Here is a 25824-nt window from a genome sequence, read left to right on the forward strand (position 1 = left end):
AAAAAAAAAAAATTGGATTCTGACCAAATTAAAAGGTAGGTAGTAATACAAATAATAAAACATTTATTCTGAGTATAAATAGGTGCTAAAGTGTTAAAAAGGTGCAATGGAGTATAAAAAGACTATAAAAAAAGTGCAATGTTTTCGTCTTATGGACAAACTCTCATCAGCCAGTGAACAACAGCCAGACCTTAAATTTCTTGTGAAAACAATGCAGATATTTCAAATAAGGATTTCTTTTCATCAGTTCTTGTTTCTCTTTATGCATTTGTACATTAAGAATACAGCAAGACAAGCTATTAATCCTTTTTTTAAATGCCATTTATCATGTTCAGTGACACTTTAAGAAGGACACCATACTATTAAGACTTAGATAGATAATAAACTGCACTTTTAGTAAATAAACAGTAAAACTACAAATATTGTCTTAAGTAGGTCTAAAAAAGACCTATCGTCTTACGATCCAAGTTATAATTTGCGGCCCTTCGCGTTTCATTTGGTTAAAATGCGGCCCTCTTGGCCTCTGAACTTGAGTACCCCTGCTCTATGTTGTCACATTTGGTGGTTTCACGTCAGTTTGGATCGCAGGAACAGCAGCATATACCGAAATGAGCAAAATCATGATATTGTACCGTTTGAAATAAAACCGCTATTTTCCCAGTACCTGTGTACCGTGCATCCCTAGTCTGGAGACGACCTGACTGACAGGAGGCTGCTTTTAAATGTTAAAATGTTCATGCATGTTGTGAAGGCTGTCAAAAGATTTAGAACACTTGCTTTTTATAGTTATTTAGATTTAAGCAGCTTAATTTGAAATGAATGTTTAGAATAAACAACCGCGATAAAGAAAAAAAAAGTTCTTTCCAACATTATTCAAAGTTTCTGCAAGTTGTTTGACTTTTACTGTCCAGTTCATGCCATATCGCAAGTACCTATTGAGTAATGTTGACAGTGAAGAGTAACTTTGGATTTCAGAGGTTTGAAACTGACTGACACTGAGATGTTTGTGCAGATCAGGACAGAAGGCCTGTCCCCTACAGTTGAGCCTGGGGTGTGCTTCAGTTTCCAGCTTGCTCTTTGTGCACTGTTGAGTGTTCTAGCCTTTCTGAGTACACTTCACTGACCATCTTTTATACTCTTTCAAAATGAAGTTCGGTATAAACGCGCTTCCTTCTGACTTGTACTTTGTGCACACTCAATTCCAAGTACATGCATAGACGGCAGGTTAAGAAAATATGTACAGCCCAAATTTTCTAACTTTATACTCAAGTCACAGTGGCAAAAGCACAACTGAAGCATACTTTTGGCTCAAGCATACTAGTTGGTTGTTGTGAGTCTTTTAACCAGCTAACAAATCGGTGTGTGGATCTGCATGCTTTGCAGGGTGATATTTGATTTCACTAAATCCGTTTAGCTGTTGTTGCTTCTTACTTTATTCTTACGCTGTAGTTTACGCCTCTAAGTAAGTCACTTTCACAGTTTCTGCATCTTCAGACTTTTCAGATGAATGGCATTTACATTATGTATTTGTCGCTTTTATTCAAAGTGACTGGCATTGCATTCAAGTTAAACATTTGATCAGTTCATGCATTAACTGGAATTGAATTCAATGCCATAACTGTATCTTCCTGTGAAGCGTCCGTCTTTGCTCTGGTGACATAGAGTACAACCGAACCGTCCTACGCTATTCTTTTCTAATAATCTGTTCAAATTTGATGTACATCACAATATGGAAGAAAAGATGTGACGCTCCTTCCGTTACATTGTGACTTTAAATGGCAGCAGTGGGTGATGATTCCTTGATTCAGTTCATGATTCAGAGTTGTAATTGAGCCGTTCAGAAGACCCTGATTATATCTCAACACTCAGATGTTTTTTTTTTTCTTTTTTTTTTTTTTCTGCCAGTGTGATTTACGTTTTGTTCGAGCTCACAGTGATTTCATTGGAAAGATGTCCAGCTCTGTTTCACACAATTGTTTCTGCAGCGTACGAGAACTTGCATTCACTAATTTTCTCCTCGACTCTTGTGCTTTTCCACATATTCAAAGTTGGCTCAAGTTGAGTAAGTTATGAGAGACGGTGGAACAGCACACAGACTGGTCGAGCGCATGAGTGTTTGCATGTGTGTGGCTTTATTACTGATCTAATGTTCGGTGTGAAATGTCGTCACTGCAGACGCTAGATGAGACGGTGAGACGCTGTTATGTCCGTCTGTTACATATACTGGTTGGTTCCAAATAGGGGTGCAACGGCACACAAAAATGATCTGATTATACAATTTCTGATTATAAAATTGTTTCTGTAATTCATGGTTGAAATATAATAATTTACAGTTACTGTCCTTGTTTTCATGACGGATTTATTTAAATGTATGAGACATCACTAACAGATTAAGTAAAATATAATTAATATATAGGCTAATATTGTGCATATATTTGGGGAAAGAATTCATTTCTCTAGTGAACTAACAACCTGCGAACACTGAATGGCTTTTCTGAGGTAAATCTACTACTGCGTGACATTATTTACAAGCTGATTTATGAACGTCTTTCTGCCGTTGAAATGCTGATTGAGTGATTAAACGAGACGTTGCTCTGTAGCTTTTTAACTAGGGCTGGGCGATATATCGCATGTGATTGTCACGCACATTTCGTCAGTAAAGCCGGTTCCCTGATTATGCTTTCCCATCACCTGCTTTCAAACGGAGCGGCATTTAATAGACAGAGCCGTAGATCACTGATAAGCTACGCAATATCGCGTTCATATCGCAGATGAATCGCCTTCGATAATGAATGCGATATTGCGTAGCTTGTCAGTGATCTACGGCTCTGTTATTAAATGCCGCTCCGTTTGAAAGCAGGTGATGGCGATTTAGCGGTAATCAGGGAACCGGCTTTACTGACGAAATGCACGTGACAATTGCATGCGATATATCGCCCAGCCCTATTTTTAACATGCCTTCAGATGTTCATTCTGTAACTAGTAGTGAAGAGATAATGCGCTCGAACTGAGGCGCCTATACAGTGTCTGTTATGCCACATCAAAAAGCATCAAAGCGGCATTTTTTTTAGTTTGAATTTCGTGATAAAATCAACAGAATTTGAAAGTTGACACTTTGTTTCTTTACAAAAGTAACAAAACACAGAGCTTACTGCGATTATTGGTGGTTAATGCTTGTTAAAGTGGTTAGGCTACAATGTGTTACCGCGTGTGACCACTTCTGGATTGGAGTGGATCATCTGTGACTGACTGTATTCGTCAGTCTGTGTTATCAAAAACACATTACGCCACAGAAGAGACACTTTTCCCCAGCTGGCTTTCTGTGTGTGTGCTCCGAGACGGAGCTGAACGTGGATAAGCAAATGGGCTTCAGATCCGCGCCTAACGGCATACACACAAAAATGTCCAAATGCCATTTTAGAGAGTATTCACAGTGGGTTATGTCTTGAGTAAACGTACACAGTTGAGAGAGAAAGCGCCTGTGTAACATTATATTAGATCCGTGCATTAGCTCTTAAAGTGACAGCAGCCTAATAAACCTGCTGCAGTCTGTCATTAATGATCATCATAATCAAACAACAGAAGACAAGAGAAAATCACTCCTAGATCTTGACTGAATAATGTAATTAGCTTTAAGGATTAATCTATATTTAATGTGTACAGTAAGGCTATGCAGTTTTGTTTTTTAACATTTGATTATTACATAGGCCATTCATTATCTGAATACCACCGTTAGTTCATCTTCCTGAAAAACTTAAAACACTTTAGTGTTAGTATTTGTATTTTTGTTCTGTTGTATTTATTTGTCTGTTTTATTAGTTTCTTTGTTCGTTTTGTATTGCTTACTGTTTGCTTGTCTTATTTATTTTGAAGATGTTTTTCTTACGTTATTTAATCTAGTTTTTGCTGAAGTACCAATAATTGTGAAACTTCACTGATATTTAAATGTACTCATATTGTGAAATATGAATATGATCATATCGCCCACCAATAATCGAGTTAAATAATTGTGATTTCAATATTATGCAAAAATAATCATGATTTTTGCTTTAATCAAGCAAATTTGCAAAGGCTTGGTTTGCTTCTGAAAGCGTCATTCGTGATGTTCCAAACCTGCATGATGTTCTTCTGTGAAACACAATTAAATATTTTAGAAATGGGTGTTTGAGGCCAGTGTTGCTCAGACCCCTCGACCTTCAGATGGTCTTGTTTTGTGAGTCGTTCAGCTTTAGAAATGACAGTCTTTGGGTTGAACTGTCCATGTAACATCTGTTGTTGCATTAGCTGAAATTAGTCTGTGTTTGTTTTTGACTCAGCTTCGCCTCGGTCAGAACAGAAGAGCACTGAGGACGTGTGCGATGATGTTGAGATTATATTTGAGCGAGAACCAACAAGAGAGCAAGCAGAACTGGCCGCTCGACTGATGCTTCCTCCTACGTTCTTCTGTTACAAAAATGACCCAGGATACATCAGCGACAATGACAATGATGGTAAGATCTAAACTGTATTCAAATATTGTCTGATTTCTGCCACCTGTAACAGTACAAATGTCCAAACTGCATTAATAAAGCAGCAGATGCTCGGACTTTAATAATGTTCACAGCTTCTAACTCTAAAGCTTTGAGGAATGATTATGGTCAGATCAGTGTGCAGGTGTCTGGGCCTCGACCGTTGGGTTAAATCATGCTTCACATGTGTTTCACTCTCTGTGTTACACAGATGAAGATTTTGAAACTGCAGTGAGAAATCTGAAAGGAAAGCTGTATCCGGACGGAGCTGATGGGGCGTCGGATCATGGTAGGTTACTCTGGCGACATGCATTGAGTCTAGTTCAGATATTATAGTGAATGTAATAGCATGCAGCTGTTTTTCAGACACTCAACACACACACAGCTGTATTCAGATGCACAGATCTGCTGAACATCTGTTCATATGGAGAGTCCCCACTGGCTCTTTTATGGGCTTTAAAAGGTTTAAAAGGGTTTACATGTCAGTGCAGTGCAAGTAATGGTGTTTCTATGAGAGCAGTGGTCTAGCATGGATCAGCATGGCTCATGCTTCTGGTTTCAGGTCCTTAAAACACTCTTGCATTTACTTTCCAATTCCAAAGTGTGGTTGTGGAACTTGTAACTAGTATGATGGCATATCAATGTGGATTATCAGCGCTGAGAGTGAGCGTGAGGCTGGTGTGTTTCAGACTCTGAGTGCACACTACTGTGGGAGAAGAAGCCGACTGCAGCCGAGGAGCAGAGAGCCCGACGCCTGCAGCTGCCGCCCACCTTCCTGTGCGGCGTCAGCAGCGACTCCGAGGCCGAGGCCGATCGGACGGACGACTTCAGCTCCGAGCTCCAGAAACTACAGCTCGCACAGGTCAGGTGACTTTCTGAACAGCTAAAAAAAGATGTGATGTGATGTGATTAGCAGCACTAGTTGGACGCTTGTGTCTTGTTCTGGACACACAGGTGAAGCCAAAGCCTTCCCATGATGCTGCAGCAGAAGAGCCTCCCTCAGACGGCAGCCGGCCCATTGACCTCTCCACAAAGAGGAGCGAGGCCGACTCCAGCTCCACCGCAGGTACACACATGTCCTCCACGCTTCATTCCCACAGCAGCTGCTCCGGACAGGCTCCGGTGTGACGATAGTTTGAAGCCCCGGGTATACTTCTATATATATTATATATTTTATACTACTTTCGTCACGCGGAGGGCTCGCGGCCGGTCACACACCCCATACGCACGCATGTCTGAATTTCGAGAGCGCGCGGAGGGTGCGTGTGCAACAGCGCATGCGCAAGCAGGAAAGAAGAGTCCACTAGGTGGCAGTACGCACAGTACTGAGCACAATGTGCAGTTGTCGAAGAAGAGCGTGTAAAGAACGATTCAAAAATAAGACGAGTAAACTCAAAAGCATACCTTCTCCTTCGTTTTTGATTCCCGTTCTCTTGGTGTATCTTCTGAACTATGTTGCAATGGTGGCTGCACTATTTTTCTTCTCCGATCTCTGCGCATGTGTCACTCTGACATCCGCGCGCATGCTTGGTTTAGTATACTTTGTAAGATGCGCAGACACGCGTGTGACGGACCTGGGCGCGGAAAGTGAAGTATACCCGGGGCTTTAGTGTGGATCCTGTTGACACGTTACTATGAGAGCAGATCAGGAGAGAGCAGCATTTATCAGTCGTGTTAAAGGAGTCATGAACTGTGTTCATAATGTTAGAAGGATTTTGAAATGTAGAAAAAAACATTTCCTGATTTAAACACTAACTTAAACACGGCTGTAATTGGCTGACATCATTGTTTCTGAAATCTTTACTGCATTTTTTCTATTACAGTTGTAGAGATGATCTATCTTAAAGCGTTTATTACAGGATTATATTTAGATCTTCTCCTGTAGCATAAAAGATCAGTCACAGTCAGGTCTGCTGAACTCGACTCCTGCACTCTCACGGATGTGTTCTTCATAACTAACACACTGCAAACACAACATGAATATGAGATTCATTGTCCATAAATCCAGCACAGGGACGTTCATTCAGACCAGCTCGAGCAGCATTTGTCTTCTGAATGTTTGTTTGGTGTCGTCTGACGTCTCTGCTCTGCTCCAGCAGGTCTTTCTTTTGCGTTTGCATCTGAGAGTGCGTTTACGTTTGCAGACTTGGCAAAGACTTCAGGAGAATTCGCTTTTGGCAAAAAGGGTGAGTCCTCTGTTTACATCTTTACCAGTGTGTGTGTGTGTGTGTGTTTGACCTGTGTGTGTCTGACTGATTCATTAGGAAGAAGCAGCTCATCTAAATGAATTTTTCACAAAGTGCAGTCCAATTCACAGGTCTTTCTGTTGAGTTGTCTTACTTATATATATATATAAATATTTGCTGTTTGGGGTTTATGGGAGTTTTCTGGGGTGATCATCTGCTCTCGTGAACACACACGCAGGAGAGAGAGGGCAGAGGCCAGTGTTTTCTCTGAATACAGCACAGTATAGTTAGGTATGCACTGATGATGATAACCTCATTTTCGGTACTTGCCGATTACCTGTATTTCATTGCATTTGTACTTTATTAAAAATATTGGGTTGAGAAACCAAAAGAATATAAATTTTAATTAGTTTGCTTAATTCACTTAGAGATGGATATAGATATTATAGATATTTCCTTCAGTTTTTTTCACGGCTAAATATGCCTGTTAAAATATCAGATAGCACTGCGATGGTCTTTACTGTATAAATGAAATATTGATTCATCCTTATTAAAGTTACAAATTTATAATTTGTTGTTAGATTAAAATGAATGACACAGACAGCAGCAGGATTATTAGCTGCATGGATCCAACATGCCTTTTCTTTCTCAACTGTTTACATTCACTTAAGACATAACCGACTGTGTTTCACAGAGATACGTGAACGAGAACTCAGGGCTATTCATGCTCTGAGAAGCAGCTTTCTGGGCGCACTTTGGATGTTTGCACACAGAAAAGCACTTCACATGTTTACGAGTTAGGTCAGTAGGAGGAGAGTAGTCTTTAGTGTCGCAAACATTCGACCACATGAGTGTCTGTGCTACAAAAGCAATCCGGTTGAATGTGTTTTCAACTACCTTAATACCAGGTGGAAACAGGGCCTGTGTTTATCAGCCGTTCTCAATGTGTTTGAACATACTGCTGCTGTCAATATTGCTGTTTTCAGTGTTTTCACGTACGTGTTTATTACTGTAGATGTTAATTTTACGTGGTCAAACGCCGGAGCCACAGTCTTTGGAAGTGCACCAACACGAAATGGAGAGGAAACACACAATGAAGGAGAAGAGGAGGGCAGTGATGACGAATCGCCCCGTAATGAGGAGATCCACTTTGAGCCGATCGTGTCCTTGCCAGAGGTGTGTGGTTTTGGCACTGTTCATTATTCTATTAATAATCACTGTGCAATAATAATATTCAGCTACTTTATTGATTAACTGCACTCAAACTATCAGATGTGAATTAATTTAATTTGATTGCTTATTAAACTTCAAAAGCTGTGAATGGGAACGCTGCGCTTTTTGCAGTAAAAGTGATCTGTTGCGCATTCTACAGACTCTACAGATGCTTTCACGGATAAGAATATATTCAGAAAAGTCTTCTCTTCTCATCTTACCTCCGTATAATGTGTATGTAGTGTTAATAATCACAGTGTAACCGGGGTAACCGCTATATTTCTGCTGTTCCATAAGCGCCAGCTACTGACGGAGTGAATTTACGGTTTTATTTAGTGCATCTGATGATCTAAAATTCTAAATCATACATTTTAAAAGATTATAAATGATTTATAATTTTGTCTCATATTTGATGAAGTTTGACTCCATTATTTTCCTGTTTTACTATGAAGCTGCTTTGAAACAGTCTATAATATAAAGCGCTGTAGAAATAAAGCTGTGTTGGCGTGACTCCTGCAGGTGGAGGTGAAGTCTGGTGAGGAGGACGAGGAGATCCTGTTCAAAGAAAGGACCAAACTCTACCGCTGGGACCGCGAGCTCAACCAGTGGAAGGAGCGTGGCGTGGGAGACATCAAGATCCTCTTCCACCCCGTCAAGAAGTGCTACCGTGTGCTGATGAGACGCGAGCAGGTGCTGAAAGTCTGTGCCAACCACACCATCAGCAAGAGCATTGAGCTCAAGCCCATGAACACCTCGGCCAACGCGCTGGTGTGGACCGCCACTGACTACTCAGGTACAGACCTTACCTCACGTCCGCTGGAAACAGTGCTGGCAGTGTTGTTCACATGTGTGTGTTTCCACAGAGGGAGACGGGAAGGTCGAGCAGCTCGCCGCCAAGTTCAAGACTCCAGAGCTGGCCGAGTCCTTCAGACGAGCGTTCGTCGACTGCCAGAGCCTCATGTCGCGGGCCGACTGCGCTCAGATGTCCGTGGCCGAGGCGCTTTCACGAGACACCAACCCCGTGGTGTACTTCGACATGGGGGTCGATGGCGAGCCTGCTGGGAGAATCGTCATGGAGCTGTTCGCTCACATCGTTCCCAAAACGGCAGAGAACTTCCGGGCTCTGTGCACGGGCGAGAAGGGCTTCGGTTTCCAGAGCTCTGTCTTCCACAGGATCGTCCCTGACTTCATGTGTCAGGTGAGGCCGCACCAGCTTACGGTCATTAGAGGATAAAAACTGATACTGATAAATGACAACACAGCATGTTCCCACGGGCCCTTTTTTGTCCTTTTTTTTTTTTTTTTTTTTTTTTTTTTTTAAAGTTGCCAGCCACAGCCAGCATTTTTGATCAGTTTCACAATTTCATGGCCCCCAGAATATTTTGTTTTATGAATATCTGAACATGCAATGTATCAAAAGAAAGAATAAAAAAAAAAAAAAAATATATATATATATATATATATATATATATTAGTGATGCGTGTATCAGCTTAAGCGTCACCCGAATCCGCTTTTAAAAAATTGTCATCTGCCCGCACCCGACCCAATCGTCACATTACTGTAATTCAAATTCTTAGTGTTCAGCATTAAGAATGCGAGCGTAATAACGTCTGTCTAGTGCTTTTTGCGTAGAAAAACATTGAATAGTAGAGCGGTGGAATGGAAAACACGTTCTGTGTGAACGGTCCCTATTAAAGTAGTGTTTATAAGTGCAGCGCTGCTTTGTTTACAGGGGTAACCGCTATATTTCTGCTGTTTCACTGTCAGTGAGTTTGAGTTGCATTTTCACTCAGTCCATCTGCCATTTTTTTGTTCAGATCAATGCGAAGACGACCCATTTTTTTACGCACAGTGTTGTATTTAACATTATGAAATAAACATCTCATGCTAGATAAAAGCATCAGTTCTGGAAGTTTTTATAACTCTGGTTTCTGGCGCCCAGTTTAAAATTCAAGCTGTCAGCTACTCAAGTGTGCCGCTTTGTTGTCTCTCAGGGCGGCGATATCACCAACGGGGACGGCACTGGAGGAAAATCCATCTACGGAGGGAAGTTTGAGGACGAGAACTTCGACGTGAGGCACACGGGCCCGGGCCTGCTGTCCATGGCCAACCGCGGCAGGGACACCAACAGCTCGCAGTTCTTCATCACCCTCAAGAAAGCAGAGCACTTGGACTTCAAGCACGTGGCTTTCGGCTTCGTCAAAGATGGCATGGATGTGGTGAAGAGGATAGCAGAGCTGGGCACTAAGGACGGTAAACCCACTAAGACCATAACCATCACAGACTGTGGACAGCTGTAAACTTCTCTACGTTTGGCAAACTGCTGTTCATCATGTCTGAGATCATGTTCCCTGAACTGTTGTGTAAATGTGAGATCTTGTATATGCGCTGGTTTTATTTTTGTCCTGTTTGTTAATAAATTAGATGACAATTAAATGTATGCAAAAAATAATTTACTTTTATTATGAGAACTTGTTTATCCCAGAGTTACCTCAGTGTGGGTTGAGTTTACAAGGTTTGTTTCAAGCTTGGCTTTCTTTGTTATAAGTGTATTTTGTCATATTTCACACCAGCAATGTTTCAGATAAAGCTGAAATACAGTTCTGCTGTTCTGCCTCTGTCCAACATGAGCTCCCACAAAAACAGCAGCGACGCTTTATATTTTTAGTCTCCTGAACACAAAATAAAGTTGTTTCACGATTTATTCAGTGTCATTATTGATGATAAACATGGATATTCCACTGGATAAAGTGAAGCTCTCCTGTAGTTGTATGAAATTATGATTTTACACATTGGCCACAATTATTAGAAAATATATTAGAAATGATGAGAAAAATACCTCCTGAAGTATATTCCCCTTCATATCATGTTTTTAGTACACCAGAGTGACTAGTGCTGCGTCCCAATTCGCCTACTTATACTACGCCCTAAAAGTTTGTACTCTTTCTGTGAACAAAAAGTACTTACTTTTGAGTGTGTAGCAAAAGAGTAGACAAGCTTTGGGACACACTAACACGTCATACAATCGCGTCTTTTCTCTCTGTCGCATCCTGTCACCGTAAACTGGCCTGTCAATCATCTTACTTCCTCCACATTTCATTTAGTTAATTTCCTACCGTATCGGAGAGAAATGCAGCACGTTGATCTGCAGTCGCGAGTCTTTCATGTGGAGAACTCTCCTCATATTAATGCATAATGATGCATTTAAAAGTTAATGGCCATTCGGATATTTATAAAACTCCACATTGGTATTTGCAGATGAAAAATAACAGATGACATTAAATTATTTTAATCTCACATACATACTATTTAGGATGGATAGTACAGACATTGGGACGTAGGGTAGGATCATGAAATTGTCCAGCCATGACTTCCTGTTCCACAGGAGTATAAATGTAAGGAAACACCAAATTCCCATAATCATTCATCACAATGAGAAAATCCACAGAATATAGTTCTGATGTAGAGAAAAAGATAGTTTTTTATTTTGTGAAATTCAAATAAAATGGCTAAAGCATAGAAATGTCCCATTTCCACCATCAGGACGATAATTAAGAAGTTCCAGTTATCTAAAGATGATAATCTGACTGTCCCCTGACCTGAATCCTATGGAAAACTAAAGAGGAGAGAGTATTAAACTGGAATGATCTCTGATCTCCAAACTCATCAAGCATTATAGAAGAAGACTGTCATGGCAAATGGAGGTTTCAAAAAGTATTAAATAAAAATGTATAATTAATTATGGTTGATGTGTGTTAGAAAACTAAAAAAACTAAGTGAAAAATTTTCCTTCCACTTTCAATTGATTTACTTAAGTGAAAGGACAGATATCTGTACATGTCTGGAATGAATGATCAAAAGGATCTGTACTCGTAGCGCTTGCTTTCAGTGCAATAGTAGACATGATGTTACAGTAAAACATTTTATTGTGTTTTTTCAGCTGAATGATATAAACATCCACACATAAAATATAATTCAGCAGAACTCGAGAGGAATCAAACAGCACAACAGAACACAAGTCTGCATATCTCCTCATGTTCATGAACTACAATAAATCTGTCTCAGCTGTGATGAGGCTCATAACAGATTCAACACAAACACAATCCTCCACACATGAACACTGTGTATCCAGTGAGTGTATCAGACGCTGGAGTCGTTCAGTGAAGTCTCATGTTTCTCCTGCAAACACAGTTTAACAGCTCAATCAATCATTCAACATGACAGAGAAGATATTTGTGCTCAGAATGAAAGTGTTATTAGTGTCACATGACTACAGCTAAAGAGTTAAAAAGACCCTACATTTCATTAAATAAAGGTATCGTTCACCCAAAAATGAACCTTCTCTTATCATTTACTCACCCTCATGCCGTTTCAGGAGTATATGACTTTATTCTTTAGAAAAACAGTCCATCTCTGTGAATCAACGGGACCTTAGTGAACATGTCTAATCCATAAGAGCCAATAGGTGTGTGTGTGTGTGTGTGATAGAGACAGAAATACTAATAAACATTTTAAACTATAAACCATTGCTTCCATCCAGCTGTTATGTATGTGTTCATGATGTAGACGTGGACATGTTCTGAATCTCAGGGAGAGAAACACAGTGGACCGTCATGAGTTTCACAACACGCTTGCATCACACTACACAAGATGCAGACGTTCACATCAAGAGAACATGTATGACAGCTGAAATGATGTTCATGTCTATCGTTTCGCTTCAGAAGACATTGATTCATCCACTGGGCTTGTTTGGATTCCCGTCATGTTCGTTCGGTGTGGTTTTTGAAGCGTCTCCCCTTTGGGGATCTCGTATACTTACATTATATGAACTCACAGATTTGATTATTTTTCTAAAAATATTAATTTGTGTTTATTTGAAGAAAGAAACTCATAAACATCTGGGGCCTTATTTACAAATTGCATATCACAGCTATGCAGATGACACCCAGATTTACCTAGCCCTATCACCTAACGACTACAGCCCCATTGACTCCCTGTGTCAATGCATTGATGAAATTAAAAATCGGATGTGCCTAAACTTCCTTCAGTTAAACAAAGACAAAACTAAAGTCATTGCGTTTGGAAACAAAGATGAAGTTTTCAAAGTGAACATGTACCTTCACTCTAGGGGTCAAACAACTAAAAATCAAGTCAGGAATCTTGGTGTGATTTTGGAGTCAGACCTGAGTTTCAGTAGCCATGTAAAGACAATAACTAAATCAGCATATTATCATCTAAAAAATATTGCAAGAATTAGATGCTTTGTCTCCAGTCAAGACTTAGAGAAACTTGTTCATGCTTTCATCACCAGCAGGGTGGATTATTGTAATGGGCTCCTCACTGGCCTTCCCAAAAAGACCATAAGACAGCTGCAGCTCGTACAGAACGCTGCTGCCAGGATTCTGAGCAGAACCAGAAAATATGAACACATCACACCAGTCCTCAGGTCCTTGCACTGGCTTCCAGTTGCATTTAGAATTGATTTTAAAGTACTGTTGCTTGTTTATAAATCACTCAATGGTCTAGGACCTCAATACATTGCAGATATGCTCATAGAATTTAAACCTAACAGATCACTCAGATCATCAGGATCATGTCACTTAAAAATACCAAGGGTTCACTCAAAGCAAGGAGAGTCTGCTTTTAGCTGTTACGCCAGCCGCAGCTGGAACCAGCTTCCAGAAGAGATCAGGTGTGCTCCTACAGTAGCCACATTCAAATCCAGACTCAAAACACATCTTTTTACCTATGCATTTGCTGATTGAGCACTGTGCTATGTCCGAACTGTTTGCACTTTATTTTATACGTATTATCTTTTTATTCTTTTAATTCCTTTCCTGTTTTTATTTAATTTTTAATGTATTTTTATATCTTTTATGTATCATCATGATTCTGACTTTTAATGCATTTTAAATCCAGATAGCAAAATTATCTGTTTTTACTGTTATTTCTATTCCTTATGTTCTATTTTTATTCTTCTTTTTTATGTAAAGCACTTTGAATTACCATTGTGTATGAAATGTGCTATACAAATAAAATTGCCTTGCCTTGCCTTATAAAATGTTGCATAGAAACCGCCCTACATTTAATCTGAAAAAACGTGCCTCTCTTTCAGATGTGAAATTTATAAATCGCAATTGATCTTGAAATTGTGCGCAGCTGAATGCTTTCAGATCTCTGCCTTGTAAACGTCACCTAGTTAATATCATTAGCGTATAGAAGAGCACCAGTCAAAGTCCAAATCCTGAATGATGAGTGGAAGAATTGCTTTAAATTCCAAATACCCGCTGTACTCCGACTTCAAGGAAAAGCGTGTATGTCTTTTAGACCCTGTCCTGGAGCGAAACACTTTTCCAAGTCAAAGACCAATTTTATAAATATGAGCGTTGGTGGATTTTAGCGTACGCACACTCTCAGTTCATCTGTGTGAACCTGTGTTTTATAAACGAGGCCCATCAGGCGGCATGAGAGAGAGTAAATGATGAGAGGAGCTTCATTTCATGCCTTTAGGGAGGTTAAAGCACTGACCGCTGAGGTGAAACAAGTGTTGTGATGGCAGGAATCATCACAGACAGATGGGCATCTTCTTCTTCTTGTCCTTGTTGTCTTGTTCACGTCTGGACAAGCGTCTCTTGAGCTCGTCTGGCACTCTCTCATAGCAGCGCTTACACACGGGCTTCAGATCCATCTCCACAAACTTATCCCTGAACAACAGCACACACACACACACACACAGTAGCTGAAGCACAGATCAGGAAAACAGTGTTTCTGACCCTCTCTGAGTTTAGATGACAAAAACTGGTTTGACAAATTCAAGCCCCGCCTTCCCTTTCATTTCGACTTTATGGTGAACAAGTTTAGAGCACCTCCTTAATATTTGACAACATTGGTAAATATAAGCAAAATTATTTTCAGTTTAGTCTTTCATTCAAAATATTCACAAAAATCCAACCTTTAAATTGAGTAATTTTTAAAAGAAAGAAAAAGATTTTCTGCAAAATGTGTCAATTATTGGCACCCTTAGAAATTCTTCTGAGTAAAAATCAGAATACATAGTGCTATAAATATTGTCCATTATCAAGATTAACAGACTCTAGTGGAAGGATCTGTCAGGAGTGCAGACGGGCTTTACACGGGTGAAAATGTGGACTTGGGTTCTGAAGGTTTAAGAGAGCAGTGACCGGCTGAGTTTCTGAAACTACATCCCAGGCAGGATGCACCATTCTGGGCATGACTCGAATAACACCGGCTGCCTGGAAGTCTAGACAGTTTTGATTTTAAGGATTGTGTCTGTACAGAAATTGATTTGAAACTACCATGAGAAATATCCACTGAAGTGACATCTAGCCCCAGTCTCCTGATGAACTGAAGTCAATGTGAATGTGTTTTAATGTCAGTGATCGTACGCACTTGAGTGTCAGCTTGGAGTTGCATGTGGAGCAGCTGAAGCATTTGACACACCAGGCCTTATTCAACGCAGACACGACTGAAAGACAGAAGAGAAGAGTCGAGCGTACATGTGAGTCTCCAGTGTAAACCCTGAGATCATTATACAGATAACACAAATGTTGAACAGTGTTGAAGTGTTTATATCAAGCCGTCTCACCGTCTCCCTCAATGACGCGGTTGCAGTGGAAACAGACGTCTCCGAACAGCTGTAACACACATGTGACACACACATTCGGATCATGAGCAGGATATCTGGACTGTCCAGTGTTTGTAGGCACACATTGTTTTTCTGTCATCTCTATCACTCCTTTCACATTTTCAGTGTGAAATCTGAACATCCTCATGTTACTGCAGTATCCCAACAATGATTGAGAGTAAACTGAGCGACTCGAGTATAAACTGAACAGACAGCAATCATCTGTTTCATAATGCTGATATTGATCATGTCTTGATCTTGATATCCTGAATAATTAATTCATAATGCGTAATGAAGATGAGTACTGCGGTGAATAACTGAGACTGTACCTGGTTGTAGTGAGTCTCACAGTACGCCAAGCCCTTGCGCTCATAGTGCCGGTGACCGAGAAACGCTTTCTCACATTTAGCACACACAAAATGCTGCAAACACACAAACACACACGAGCATATGAAAGAATGAGGGTAACAGGTGAAGATCCCAAGCTTTAGATGATGATTCAATGAGGATTAATCCTTTAATATATTCTGGCATTTTGTTAATGATGGGTTGTAATGAAATACCTCCACGTGCCACTGTTTGCCCATGGCGTTGACCACACGGCCCTCGATGGGTCTCCTGCAGGCGCCGCAGATCGGCACGCCCAGCTTATCATGACACGGCAGACAGTACAGCTCGCCTTTGAGCTCCCTGGCGTCCGCCGTCAGCTCCTTACTGCACACACACACACACACACACACACCGATCAAAGAGGTTATATGGTTTATAAGGTCCTGTTATTACCATCTTCATCTTCATGTTGCTGTTTGAGTTCCAGTTCTTCTCTATATCAGTGTCAGTGTTTCTGAACTCCATCTTGAGTTTCTTCACAATATTCCTCATTTAAATAATTTAATATATAAATATGAGGAAAATAATCAACATTCAATCTAGTAGAGACCAAAAACAACATCAAGAGTTTGTAAAAGGGCATAATAGATCCTCTTTAAAGGGACAACGCTGTACTAAACAGTTCATTGCAGCACCTTAAAGGAACATATTACTACTGTTTATTTCTTAAACTGACTCAAAAAAATCATGTTTTTCTCCACGGACAACAGATGGAGATCATGTGATTAATTCATTATGCAGGAAATAATAAACATGAACTTCCCTGTTAGTCACAACTTTCATCTCTGTGGGCAGCCGCTGTCATAGGCAGTTTATGTATTTTATTAATTAATTTTCAAAGCTTTATTCCTTGTTCATCAAATGAACTCTCTTCGGCTTCACCACAGATTCTTCAGATGCGTCACTCGACGGTGTGAACGCGCTCTGAACCGTACAAGTGTTCGAGTCCGGCTCTAAACGTCTTTATGGAAAGAGGAACTGATAAAATCCTGCTTCATCTGCAGAATGAGAAGCTCTCATCCGTCCGGCACTGTGTGTTTGTGTTTCTCACCCGCAGTTATTGCAGCTGAAGTGGTCAGGATGGTACGGATCGTTCTGGAAAATCAGAGGAACGTCTTCAACGACGGCCTGACATTTCTGGCAGATGTACTTCCCCAGACCATGAGCCTTCTCACGGTTATGACACGGGCGGCACAAATGTCTGTCGGGCAGAAAATCATATTTGCTGAATCTGAACTGAAATGTTTCCATTCAATGGCTTGTTTTCTCTGAATTACCCAGCGGTGAGACTCACCTGTCTGCGTTCTTCACAAAGCCCACGTCAGCGAGAACGGCCTGACAGAGATCACAGCAGAAGCAGTCGGGGTGCCAGCTGAGGTTCATGGCCTTGATCACACGGCCAATGATGAACTCGCCTGGAGACACAACCAATCACACGGTCACGTGCTGCACGCATCACTCCTTTACCCAGGATTCAACAGACGGAGCAAGTATTGACAGCTCTACTGAGTCCCAGTTCCAGCCTACAGACGGCTGAAGGTTCATTCACACTGATGTGATCACAGCGAGTTACTCTCGACGCTTCATCAGTTCAACATTCACTCACCACACTGATGACAGCAGGGAGCGAACAGCATCTGGAAGTCATGCTCGCAGTATTTCCTGCCTTCAAACTGAGAGAGCAAGAGCAGGACACATGCGTCACGTCACAGAAAACACAGTATTATTGTTCCTACAGTTCAGTACATATTCGTGTCTGACCTCGTAGAAGAGGCCGTGCAGGAACTGCTGGAAGCACTGGGCGCAGACGAAGCACTGCTCGTGGTACAGCTCTCCGTTACTGTTCACCATCTTCTCCGTCGGCGTGAAGCCGCTCTTACAGCACTCACACACCGCGTGGGCCAAAGCGTTCGTCATGTTGCTGTGGAGACAAAGTTCATCTTCTGATTCCTCAAATACTGAAGTGCAGAAAACAGATTAGAAACATCGAGCTGTGAAGAAACATCAGTAATAGCTCAGAACCGCTGCTCTCGTGTGAATGAATTAATAAGAGCATCTAAAGACTGAATCACTGCAATAAAAAGAGGAGCTGAATTCAGTTTTTTGTGATAAAAGCATAAAGCATCTAAAGCATCTAAACTCGCTGTGCCGAGATAATGAATATCACAGCAGTTTCTCAGTGTGTTTCTCTCTGTGAAGCTCAGAGCGCTCGAGGATCATGTGTGGCATGTGGATCTGTGTGTAACGCTTCATCTGTTCAGCACACAGCTGTCAGTCAAGTGTCGACTAGTGTCAGAGCGTCTGATACTGCACTCGACATGGAAAACTGAACTGATCAGTCCGTCAGGATGCTGTGACATCCTGATGGATGATTACATATTGTTCCTTTTTCACAAAACATCTTAAGGCTAAAAGTAGCTCCTAAATTGCCGATTTAGGAGAAACTCTTAAAAATAATGGGCGTGTCAGTCCTAATTTTAGGAGTCCTAAATTTTTGATCTAAGAGTATTTCACAAAGCATTTTAGCGCTAAAACTAGCTCCTAAATCTGTGAAACGTTAGGAGTCAAGAGGACTCCTAAATCACTAAGACCAAATCACAAACAATCCTAATCTACCCAAAGACACTGAACACCATTGAGACAATAGCGATAGAGCCGTGCTGAACCTTTTCTTCATAAATGCAATAAAATGCAATGCAATATATATAAAAAAATTGATTTATAGATTTGAATCTATGATGAGACGCCAAAAATTAATCTTTAACAAATAAATAAATATTGTCTGATTACCTGTGGCAGTGGTTTTCATGGGTTCACACTTACAATTAATTTAATAGAGTAAAAAAAAAAAAAAAAAAAAAAAAATATATATATATATATATATATATATATATATATATATATATATATATATATATATATATATATATATTAACTGTATAGTTTAATTAGTGACACTTAGCCTACATTTTAAAAACTTTATGGCAACAATATGGTAACATTTTATTTTGACTAGGGCAACATTTGTATTTTAAAACCTTTATTTTAATGTGGAAACATGACACCTCATTCTACAATATTTCTATGATTAAATCACTGACTCCTCCCCATCAGCCAATCACTGTGTGTTTACTCCATAGCAACGAGGTCAACCCCGCCCTTACTCTTAGCTTAAGACTTCTCTCTATTCCTTAGTAAAAGTTTGTCTCAGCAGCTTTGTGAATAGGTTTTAAGAGAAAACTCTTAGCTAAGAACTTTTACTGCTATTTAGGAGAACTCTTAGTGGTAAGATAAAATGTTTTGTGAATACGGCCCCTGATCTCTGCCTATGATATCCCACAATCCTGTGCGTGTCAGATCATTACTGTGGTAAGAGTGACTGACTGTAAAGAGTCACTGGATAAAAGCATCTAAACTCTCTGTGCCGAGATAATGAAGAATATCACAGCAGTTTCTCAGTGTGTTTCTCTCTGTGAAGCTCAGAGCGCTCGAGGATCATGTGTGGCATGTGGATCTGTGTGTAACGCTTCATCTGTTCAGCACACAGCTGTCAGTCAAGTGTCGACTAGTGTCAGAGCGTCTGATACTGCACTCGACATGGAAAACTGAACTGATCAGCTGTTTATCAGTCCGTCAGGATGCTGTGACATCAGATGGATGATTACGTATTGTTCCTTTTTCAGTAAAAATGTGTCTTTCTGTTGCCTGAATAAAGTCTCTGCTTCATACAGAGAAATATAGCAGAACAGTCAGTCCTAATTTTAGGAGTCCTAAATTTTTGCTCTAAGAGTATTTCACAAAGCATTTTAGTGTTAAAACTATAGCTCTTAAATCAGTGAAACATTAGTAGTAGTCAAGAGGACTCATAAATCACTAAGAGCAAATCACAAACAGTCCTAATCCACCCAAAGACACTGAACACCATTGAGGAAATAGTGATAGAGCCGTGCTGAACTTTTTCTTCATAAATGCAAAACATTTTAATTTATAGATTTGAATCTACAATGAGACGCCAAAAATAAATCTTTAACAAATAAATAAATATTGTCCGATTACTTGAAGCACTTAATAATAAACATATTTGTTATTCTACAGCACTGTTACAGTTACAGTACAGAAAGCACTGGTTAATATAAGGATAACTTGTTCATGTGAAATAAAGAGCTACTTTAACCCTTTCTGAAGCATTCAGGAGCTGTGTGGAGCAGCAGACTCACGATCGCACGTAGAAGTCACAGAACTCCTTGTAGACTTTGACATCGCTGCGGCGAGGAGTCTCAGATTCAGCAGAGATCTCGGTGTGCTGCTGGAGGCCGTTGATGCTGGACGCTGGACGCTCTACCTCCATCACGACCACAGACACGGACTGAAGGAGCTTGTGTCTGACCGCGAGTCAATGATAGACCGTCTGTCCTGCTCCTGCCAAACCACCCGACGACTGCTGACCTGTGTGACACCTGACAATAAACCAGACTTCACCAGAAACACTAGTGTGTCTGCATTTGATCATCTTTTACCTACTGTAATGATGTTTGTTAATCTAGTGTTTAGATCTAGTTTCTCAGTGTACATCTGTTGCTGTTCCTAACTCTGACAGGGTTATTTTCAGCAACACATTCCTCCTCTATAAATACACCTCAGCACATCTCCAAACCGGGCAGCTGATGGAAACACTGAGCTAAGCTGGGAATTCAGTCCTTCTGCTCTGAGACCTTCCACTGATTTATCCTGGAAATCATTTCATTTGATGATCCAAACCAAACCGATTCCAGAAAATCACAGATACACATGAAGAAAACTTGGTCAAACTGGTGAAGTTCTGCTCCACTCGACACATGCGCTGTGAATAATGTTAATTACATATGAAAGCAAATGCTCATGTTTAATATCAACAAAAACAGCATTTAGGTCATAATTCTTTCAAATGTAAATATATACATATTTTCCAGTGGATGTTTGAAATGTTTGAGAAGATTCTACAAGATCTTCTGCATTAGACACTAAACAATTAATGTGACGCAGGAATGATGTTAATTATATCAATAGTAAATCACTGAGACACATAAATGACAGCAGTGTTAGGGAACATTACTCTTTGTGTCTCTTTCAGAACAATACAGCATTATGCTGATCTTGTTTGTTTCTTTTTACATTATGAGTTCTGATTTTATAAAGTATTTATCATAGTAATTGCAGTAACAGCACAGAGCGTAACTTCAGTATCTCTGCAGTGTTTGTGTTCTCTGTTTCTCATTCTGCTCCTCTGCAGAAACTCCTGATGTCCATCACTTGTGTGTACATGTTTTTGGTTATAATGAGAGGATTCACGAGTACAGAAAATCACCTCTTGTGCTTCATTGATCAATAGTTCTGTAGTCTATCGTCAATCTCTCTTTACTGAACACATTAAATTCAATTCAATTCACATTTATTTGTATAGCGCTTTTCACAATACATATCGTTTCAAAGCAGCTTTACAGAGAATGCATGTCAAAATTACAATATTAGAAGAATGCAGTTAGCAAATAATGTAATAATTTGTGTAATTAATTTACAAAGACTGTTAGCATTTAATTTTAAGGTAGAAGCAATGAGCTCCTGGAAAAATGAAATACATCAACAATAATTAGGATATATAGAAATTTGGGAATGTGCATGTTGCATCTTCTGAGGTCTTCGCAGGAGTTGGCGCCGTTTCTTCATAAGTGTTGGTCACATGAACACATGGAATAACACTGAACTCTTCAGAATGTGATTCTGATCTGATCAGACACAGTGACAAGTGTTATGATTTTTTTTCGTTGATGTCAATTTCATTTTATTGTAACATTATTGTAATCAGTTCGATGATCGATGAATAGTAAAATTCTTAATTGTCAGTATTTGTTTAATATATGGGTGTAGGAGCGCACGATGGTCACAAGAGGGCGCAGAAAACTATTTTTAAACAAACAAAAACAAAATGATTTTGCCAAAATTTGTCCCGGAGGACCCTGTAGGATTAAATATTTAATGTACATGTAAACTAGTAAAGATAAAATCATCAATCACTATTATTATATATTGTCCAAATAAATTATAAACAGAATAAAAATGTTTCTTTTAAGGCTGTTTGTGAATCCTGCAGCTGTAAACTGTGACTGAAAATGTACTAGAGCAACAGTTTAACAGTATCTCCAGTAAAACCACAGACTTTCAACACTGAAATTGATCTAGTCTTCATTCCTTTTGGCAGGTTTTGAGTCAGTTTTGTGCTGGGCATTTTTAGGATCTGGCAACCCATGACACGCACTTCATGTCTAGATGAAAGTGAAAGTACATCTTCAGATTCGCCATTTTAAACAGACAGAATTGATCATTTTCCAGACACATATCTTTAAAACTTTAATAGAGTCGATTATAAAAGTTTAGGCAGGAATTTATGTGTATCTACTCGATGGAAAAGCTGTAGGATTTCTGTGAATCAGTATGTATGATATTCTTCAACCTAAAGAAAATGAACAATGTTTCTTGTGTGTTTAATGCTGACTGTGATTGTGTAAAAGTTTAAAGATCATTTGTGTTTACATGTGACTAACTTCATGTATTTGAGTGATGGTGATCCATTTCTCCAGCTCAAGATCATTCAGATGAGTTATAAAAGCTGTTTGATTACTTCAGTTTCTGTGATTGTTTGTCACTTCCGTCTAGAGTCAGAGGTGGAGATCAAACTGTTCAGATCCATCATGGACGACACACAAACATCCAGAAATCAAGAATATTCTCCAGAACACAGGTACTTTGAGGAACTCATTAAGTATCCTTTTATGTTATAGAGGAAATTACTGTCTACAGATTTTTATTTCTGGTTTTTAAAAGTTTAACATGTACTGAAAACAATAATCCTTCTTTTTAAAACTCGTACGGTAACTGTTACAGTTTTGCCTTGTTTATCTTAGTTTCATGGACTTTAGTTTGTATTCATTTGTCACATGTCTTCCTTTGTTCTGTTTTCCCGCCACCTTTAAGTTGTCATGGTAATTCATCACAGGTGTTCACCATTAGTTCCCTTATTAACCTTGTATTTAAGTTCCTGCCTTTTCACCCTTTAGTTGTCTGGTATTGTTTGTGTTAATGCTTGTGTGAACCTGCTTTGTAGCACACTGTTACGTTGTTAGATTACCTTTATGCCTTGTTAATAAACCTTGTTGGATTTATACATTCATCTTCGTCTTCCTGGGAGCGATTTGTAACAGTAACTGGTCTCAACTTAAAAGAATCTTGAATAATTCCACGTTGCCCATAAAATGATTTCACTTGATTTTCATTATGAATATCAGGCCGCTCTGGAAGTATTATCTAACGATATGAAATAACGATTAAAAGTTTCTGCAACATCCTTCAGATTAGAAATGAAGTTCCCCTCCTCCTTTAGGTTAATTTTTGAAGACTTCACATTTACAGCATTAGAGTATCCTAAATGTTTTAGCACTCCCCAAAGCTTTTTTTGATTCATGTCTATTTTTTAATTTATCTTATCCTTGAAATAATTTATTTTTGCTTCTCTTAGCATATCCCTAACCTCATTTCTTCTTAATTGATAAAGCTCTAAACTACTGCCTTCCAAATCATTCTTAAACTTTATAAAACAATCATTCCTTAATTTGATCTGCTGTAATATATCATCATTGATCCAAGGTTCTGATCTGTTTAACTCTTACTTTCTTATATGGAGCTACACTATCTAAACCTTACTAAATAATTCCTTAAAACAAACCCAAACTTTATCAACATCTTTACAACCCAGTACACATGACCAATCAACTTTTCCAATTCATCACAAAGTAAATATTATTTCCCTTGACTATTAAAACCTGTAAAAATTAAATGGCAATTTTCTCACGATTTACATACAAATGTTGGAAACATTTGGGATATTGTAAGTACTCAAGTGAACAAAATAAATAACACTGGCCTAGTGGTTTTTGGATATTTTACTGCAAAAATTGTACATATTGCAGCTTTAAGTCTCATTCAGCCAACAAACTAATACAGAGAATAACATTACAACTTTCAGTTTAGTATGATAGTGTAACGTTACACCAAATGAAACAGCGCTGTGTTACCTCATCATTTTAATTAATCAAATAAACTGACCTGTAGAGCAGTATTTCAGCACTAGAGAGTATTTCAGTAGAATGAAATGTCCTCATTCCTTTATATCCCCTGGGACTCACGTCTGGCACTGATATCTGTCTCTCATTAGCAATCACACCTGTGATTCTCGGCCATGTTCTGCTTCATACCACAGTCATGTTAAAAACATGCATTCACTCATCCTTATACATTATTTCCCCATAAACATTATTAGAACAATTGGCATGACAAGATTCCACACTCATTCACTGCACCATCAATCTATGCCTTTTTGTTGCTTTGAAGAGTTTAGCGACCCCATAATGTGCCTTTAAGATGATTGTAATCATAAAGGATGTTCTGTTTTAGCTCAGTTCATCAGAAGAGATCAGAACCAGAGCCCAGCTGTGTGTCTATGAAGAGTGATGCATCTATGGGTCAGACAATATATTTTAAGAGTGGAGATACACGGACTGGCCTCAGGTATAACATTTCTATAAAAACATGATTATAGTATGACATTCTATATTATCATGTATTTAGGGCATGACGAGAGATAGGACATTCTTCTTGTGCTTTCTTCATGTGTATTTTTATCTTTACTTTATAATGTAAAACACACATAAGAGTTATTTCTTTAAAGGTGCCATAGAATTGAAAATTGAATTTACCTCGGCATAGTTGAATAACAAGAGTTCAGTACATGGAAATGACATACAGTGAGTCTCAAACACCATAAATCTCATTTGTTTAAAAGACCTCTGAAGAACAGGCGAATCTCAACATAACACTGACTGTGACGCAACAGTCGGGATCATTAATATGTACGCCCCCAATATTTGCATATGCCAGCTCATGTTCAAGGCATTAGACAAGCCAGTATTAACATCTGAATCTGTGCACAGCTGAATCATCAGACTAGGTAAGCAAGCAAGAACAACAGTGAAAAATGGCAGATGGAGCAATAATAACTGACATGATCCATGATATCATGATATTTTAGTGATATTTGTAAATTGTCTTTCTAAATGTTTCGTTAGCATGTTGCTAATGTATTGTTAAGTGTGGTTAAAGTTACCATCGTTTATTACTGTATTCACGGAGACAAGATCCGTTGTTATTTTCATTTTTAAACACTTGCAGTCTGTATAATTCATAAACACAACTTCATTCTTTATAAATCTCTCCAACAGTGTGTAATGTTAGCTTTAGCCACAGAGCACTATCAAACTCATTCATAACCAAATGTAAACATCCAAATAAATACTATACTCACATGATCTGATATGCTGCATGACGAACACTTTGTAAAGATCCATTTTGAGGGTTATATTAGCTGCGTGAACTTTGTTTATGCAACGTATTATAGAGTCACGAGCTTGGGGGCGGGGAGCACGAGCATTCAAAGGTGACGCACTGAAACAGCGCATTTATAATGATGCACCAAAATAGGCAGTTAAAAAAATTGAATAAAAAAAATCTATGGGGTATTTTGAGCTGAAACTTCACAGACATATTCAGGGGACACCTTAGACTTATATTACATCTTTATTACATCTGCATTTTATGGCACCTTTAATGATAAATAAAGAATTGAGTTGTTGAATACAGTAATTTGAAGTATTCACATTAATCTCTCTCTGTTTTAGCTCAGTTCATCAGAAGAGATCAGAACCAGAGTCTATGAAGAGTGATGCATCTATAGATCAGCCAATACATTTAAAGAGTGGAGATACACAGCCTGATCTCAGGTAAAACATTTCTATA

General features: G+C 39.2%; 3 protein-coding genes across 16 annotated transcripts in view; 2 read left to right on the forward strand and 1 right to left on the reverse strand.

The window, feature by feature from the left end:
- The window catches only part of ranbp2 (RAN binding protein 2), a 37510-nt gene extending 26872 nt beyond the window's left edge, over positions 1-10638 (forward strand). For 2 of the 3 annotated variants that reach the window (XM_067410517.1, XM_067410519.1), the window contains 9 exons: positions 4317-4490; positions 4720-4797; positions 5198-5370; positions 5463-5574; positions 6605-6694; positions 7710-7870; positions 8426-8699; positions 8770-9104; positions 9902-10638. In XM_067410517.1, the coding sequence (XP_067266618.1) occupies positions 4317-4490; positions 4720-4797; positions 5198-5370; positions 5463-5574; positions 6605-6694; positions 7710-7870; positions 8426-8699; positions 8770-9104; positions 9902-10207 (1703 nt within the window). In that variant the 3' untranslated portion in view covers positions 10208-10638. The remainder of the gene's footprint in view (positions 1-4316; positions 4491-4719; positions 4798-5197; positions 5371-5462; positions 5575-6604; positions 6695-7709; positions 7871-8425; positions 8700-8769; positions 9105-9901) is intronic. The other variant, XM_067410518.1, reaches the window with a different exon arrangement.
- A 212-nt stretch (positions 10639-10850) lies between these two features.
- On the reverse strand, positions 10851-20531 carry lims2 (LIM and senescent cell antigen-like domains 2). Its single transcript, XM_067410545.1, has 11 exons — positions 20160-20531; positions 17704-17863; positions 17549-17615; positions 17237-17357; positions 16994-17143; positions 16116-16266; positions 15882-15974; positions 15514-15562; positions 15318-15393; positions 14436-14611; positions 10851-12086 (listed from the first exon to the last, which is right to left on the reverse strand). Exons 1-10 carry the CDS (start codon positions 20288-20290, stop codon positions 14473-14475), a joined length of 1137 nt encoding a protein of 378 aa, XP_067266646.1. The 5' UTR covers positions 20291-20531; the 3' UTR covers positions 10851-12086; positions 14436-14472.
- Positions 20532-22268: 1737 nt separating this feature from the next.
- Positions 22269-25824, forward strand: part of LOC137036379 (NLR family CARD domain-containing protein 3-like) — a 32817-nt gene continuing 29261 nt past the window's right edge. For all 12 annotated transcript variants that reach the window (XR_010897168.1, XR_010897165.1, XR_010897166.1 and 9 more), the window contains exons 1-4: positions 22269-22408; positions 22633-22717; positions 24427-24540; positions 25707-25808. Coding sequence is in view for 3 of the 12 variants with exons in the window: in XM_067410523.1 (XP_067266624.1) it covers positions 22668-22717; positions 24427-24540; positions 25707-25808 (266 nt within the window). In the remaining 9 variants the exon portion in view is untranslated. The remainder of the gene's footprint in view (positions 22409-22632; positions 22718-24426; positions 24541-25706; positions 25809-25824) is intronic.

Source organism: Chanodichthys erythropterus, chromosome 14 (assembly GCF_024489055.1).
Source record: "Chanodichthys erythropterus isolate Z2021 chromosome 14, ASM2448905v1, whole genome shotgun sequence".
Classification (NCBI taxonomy): domain Eukaryota; kingdom Metazoa; phylum Chordata; class Actinopteri; order Cypriniformes; family Xenocyprididae; genus Chanodichthys; species Chanodichthys erythropterus.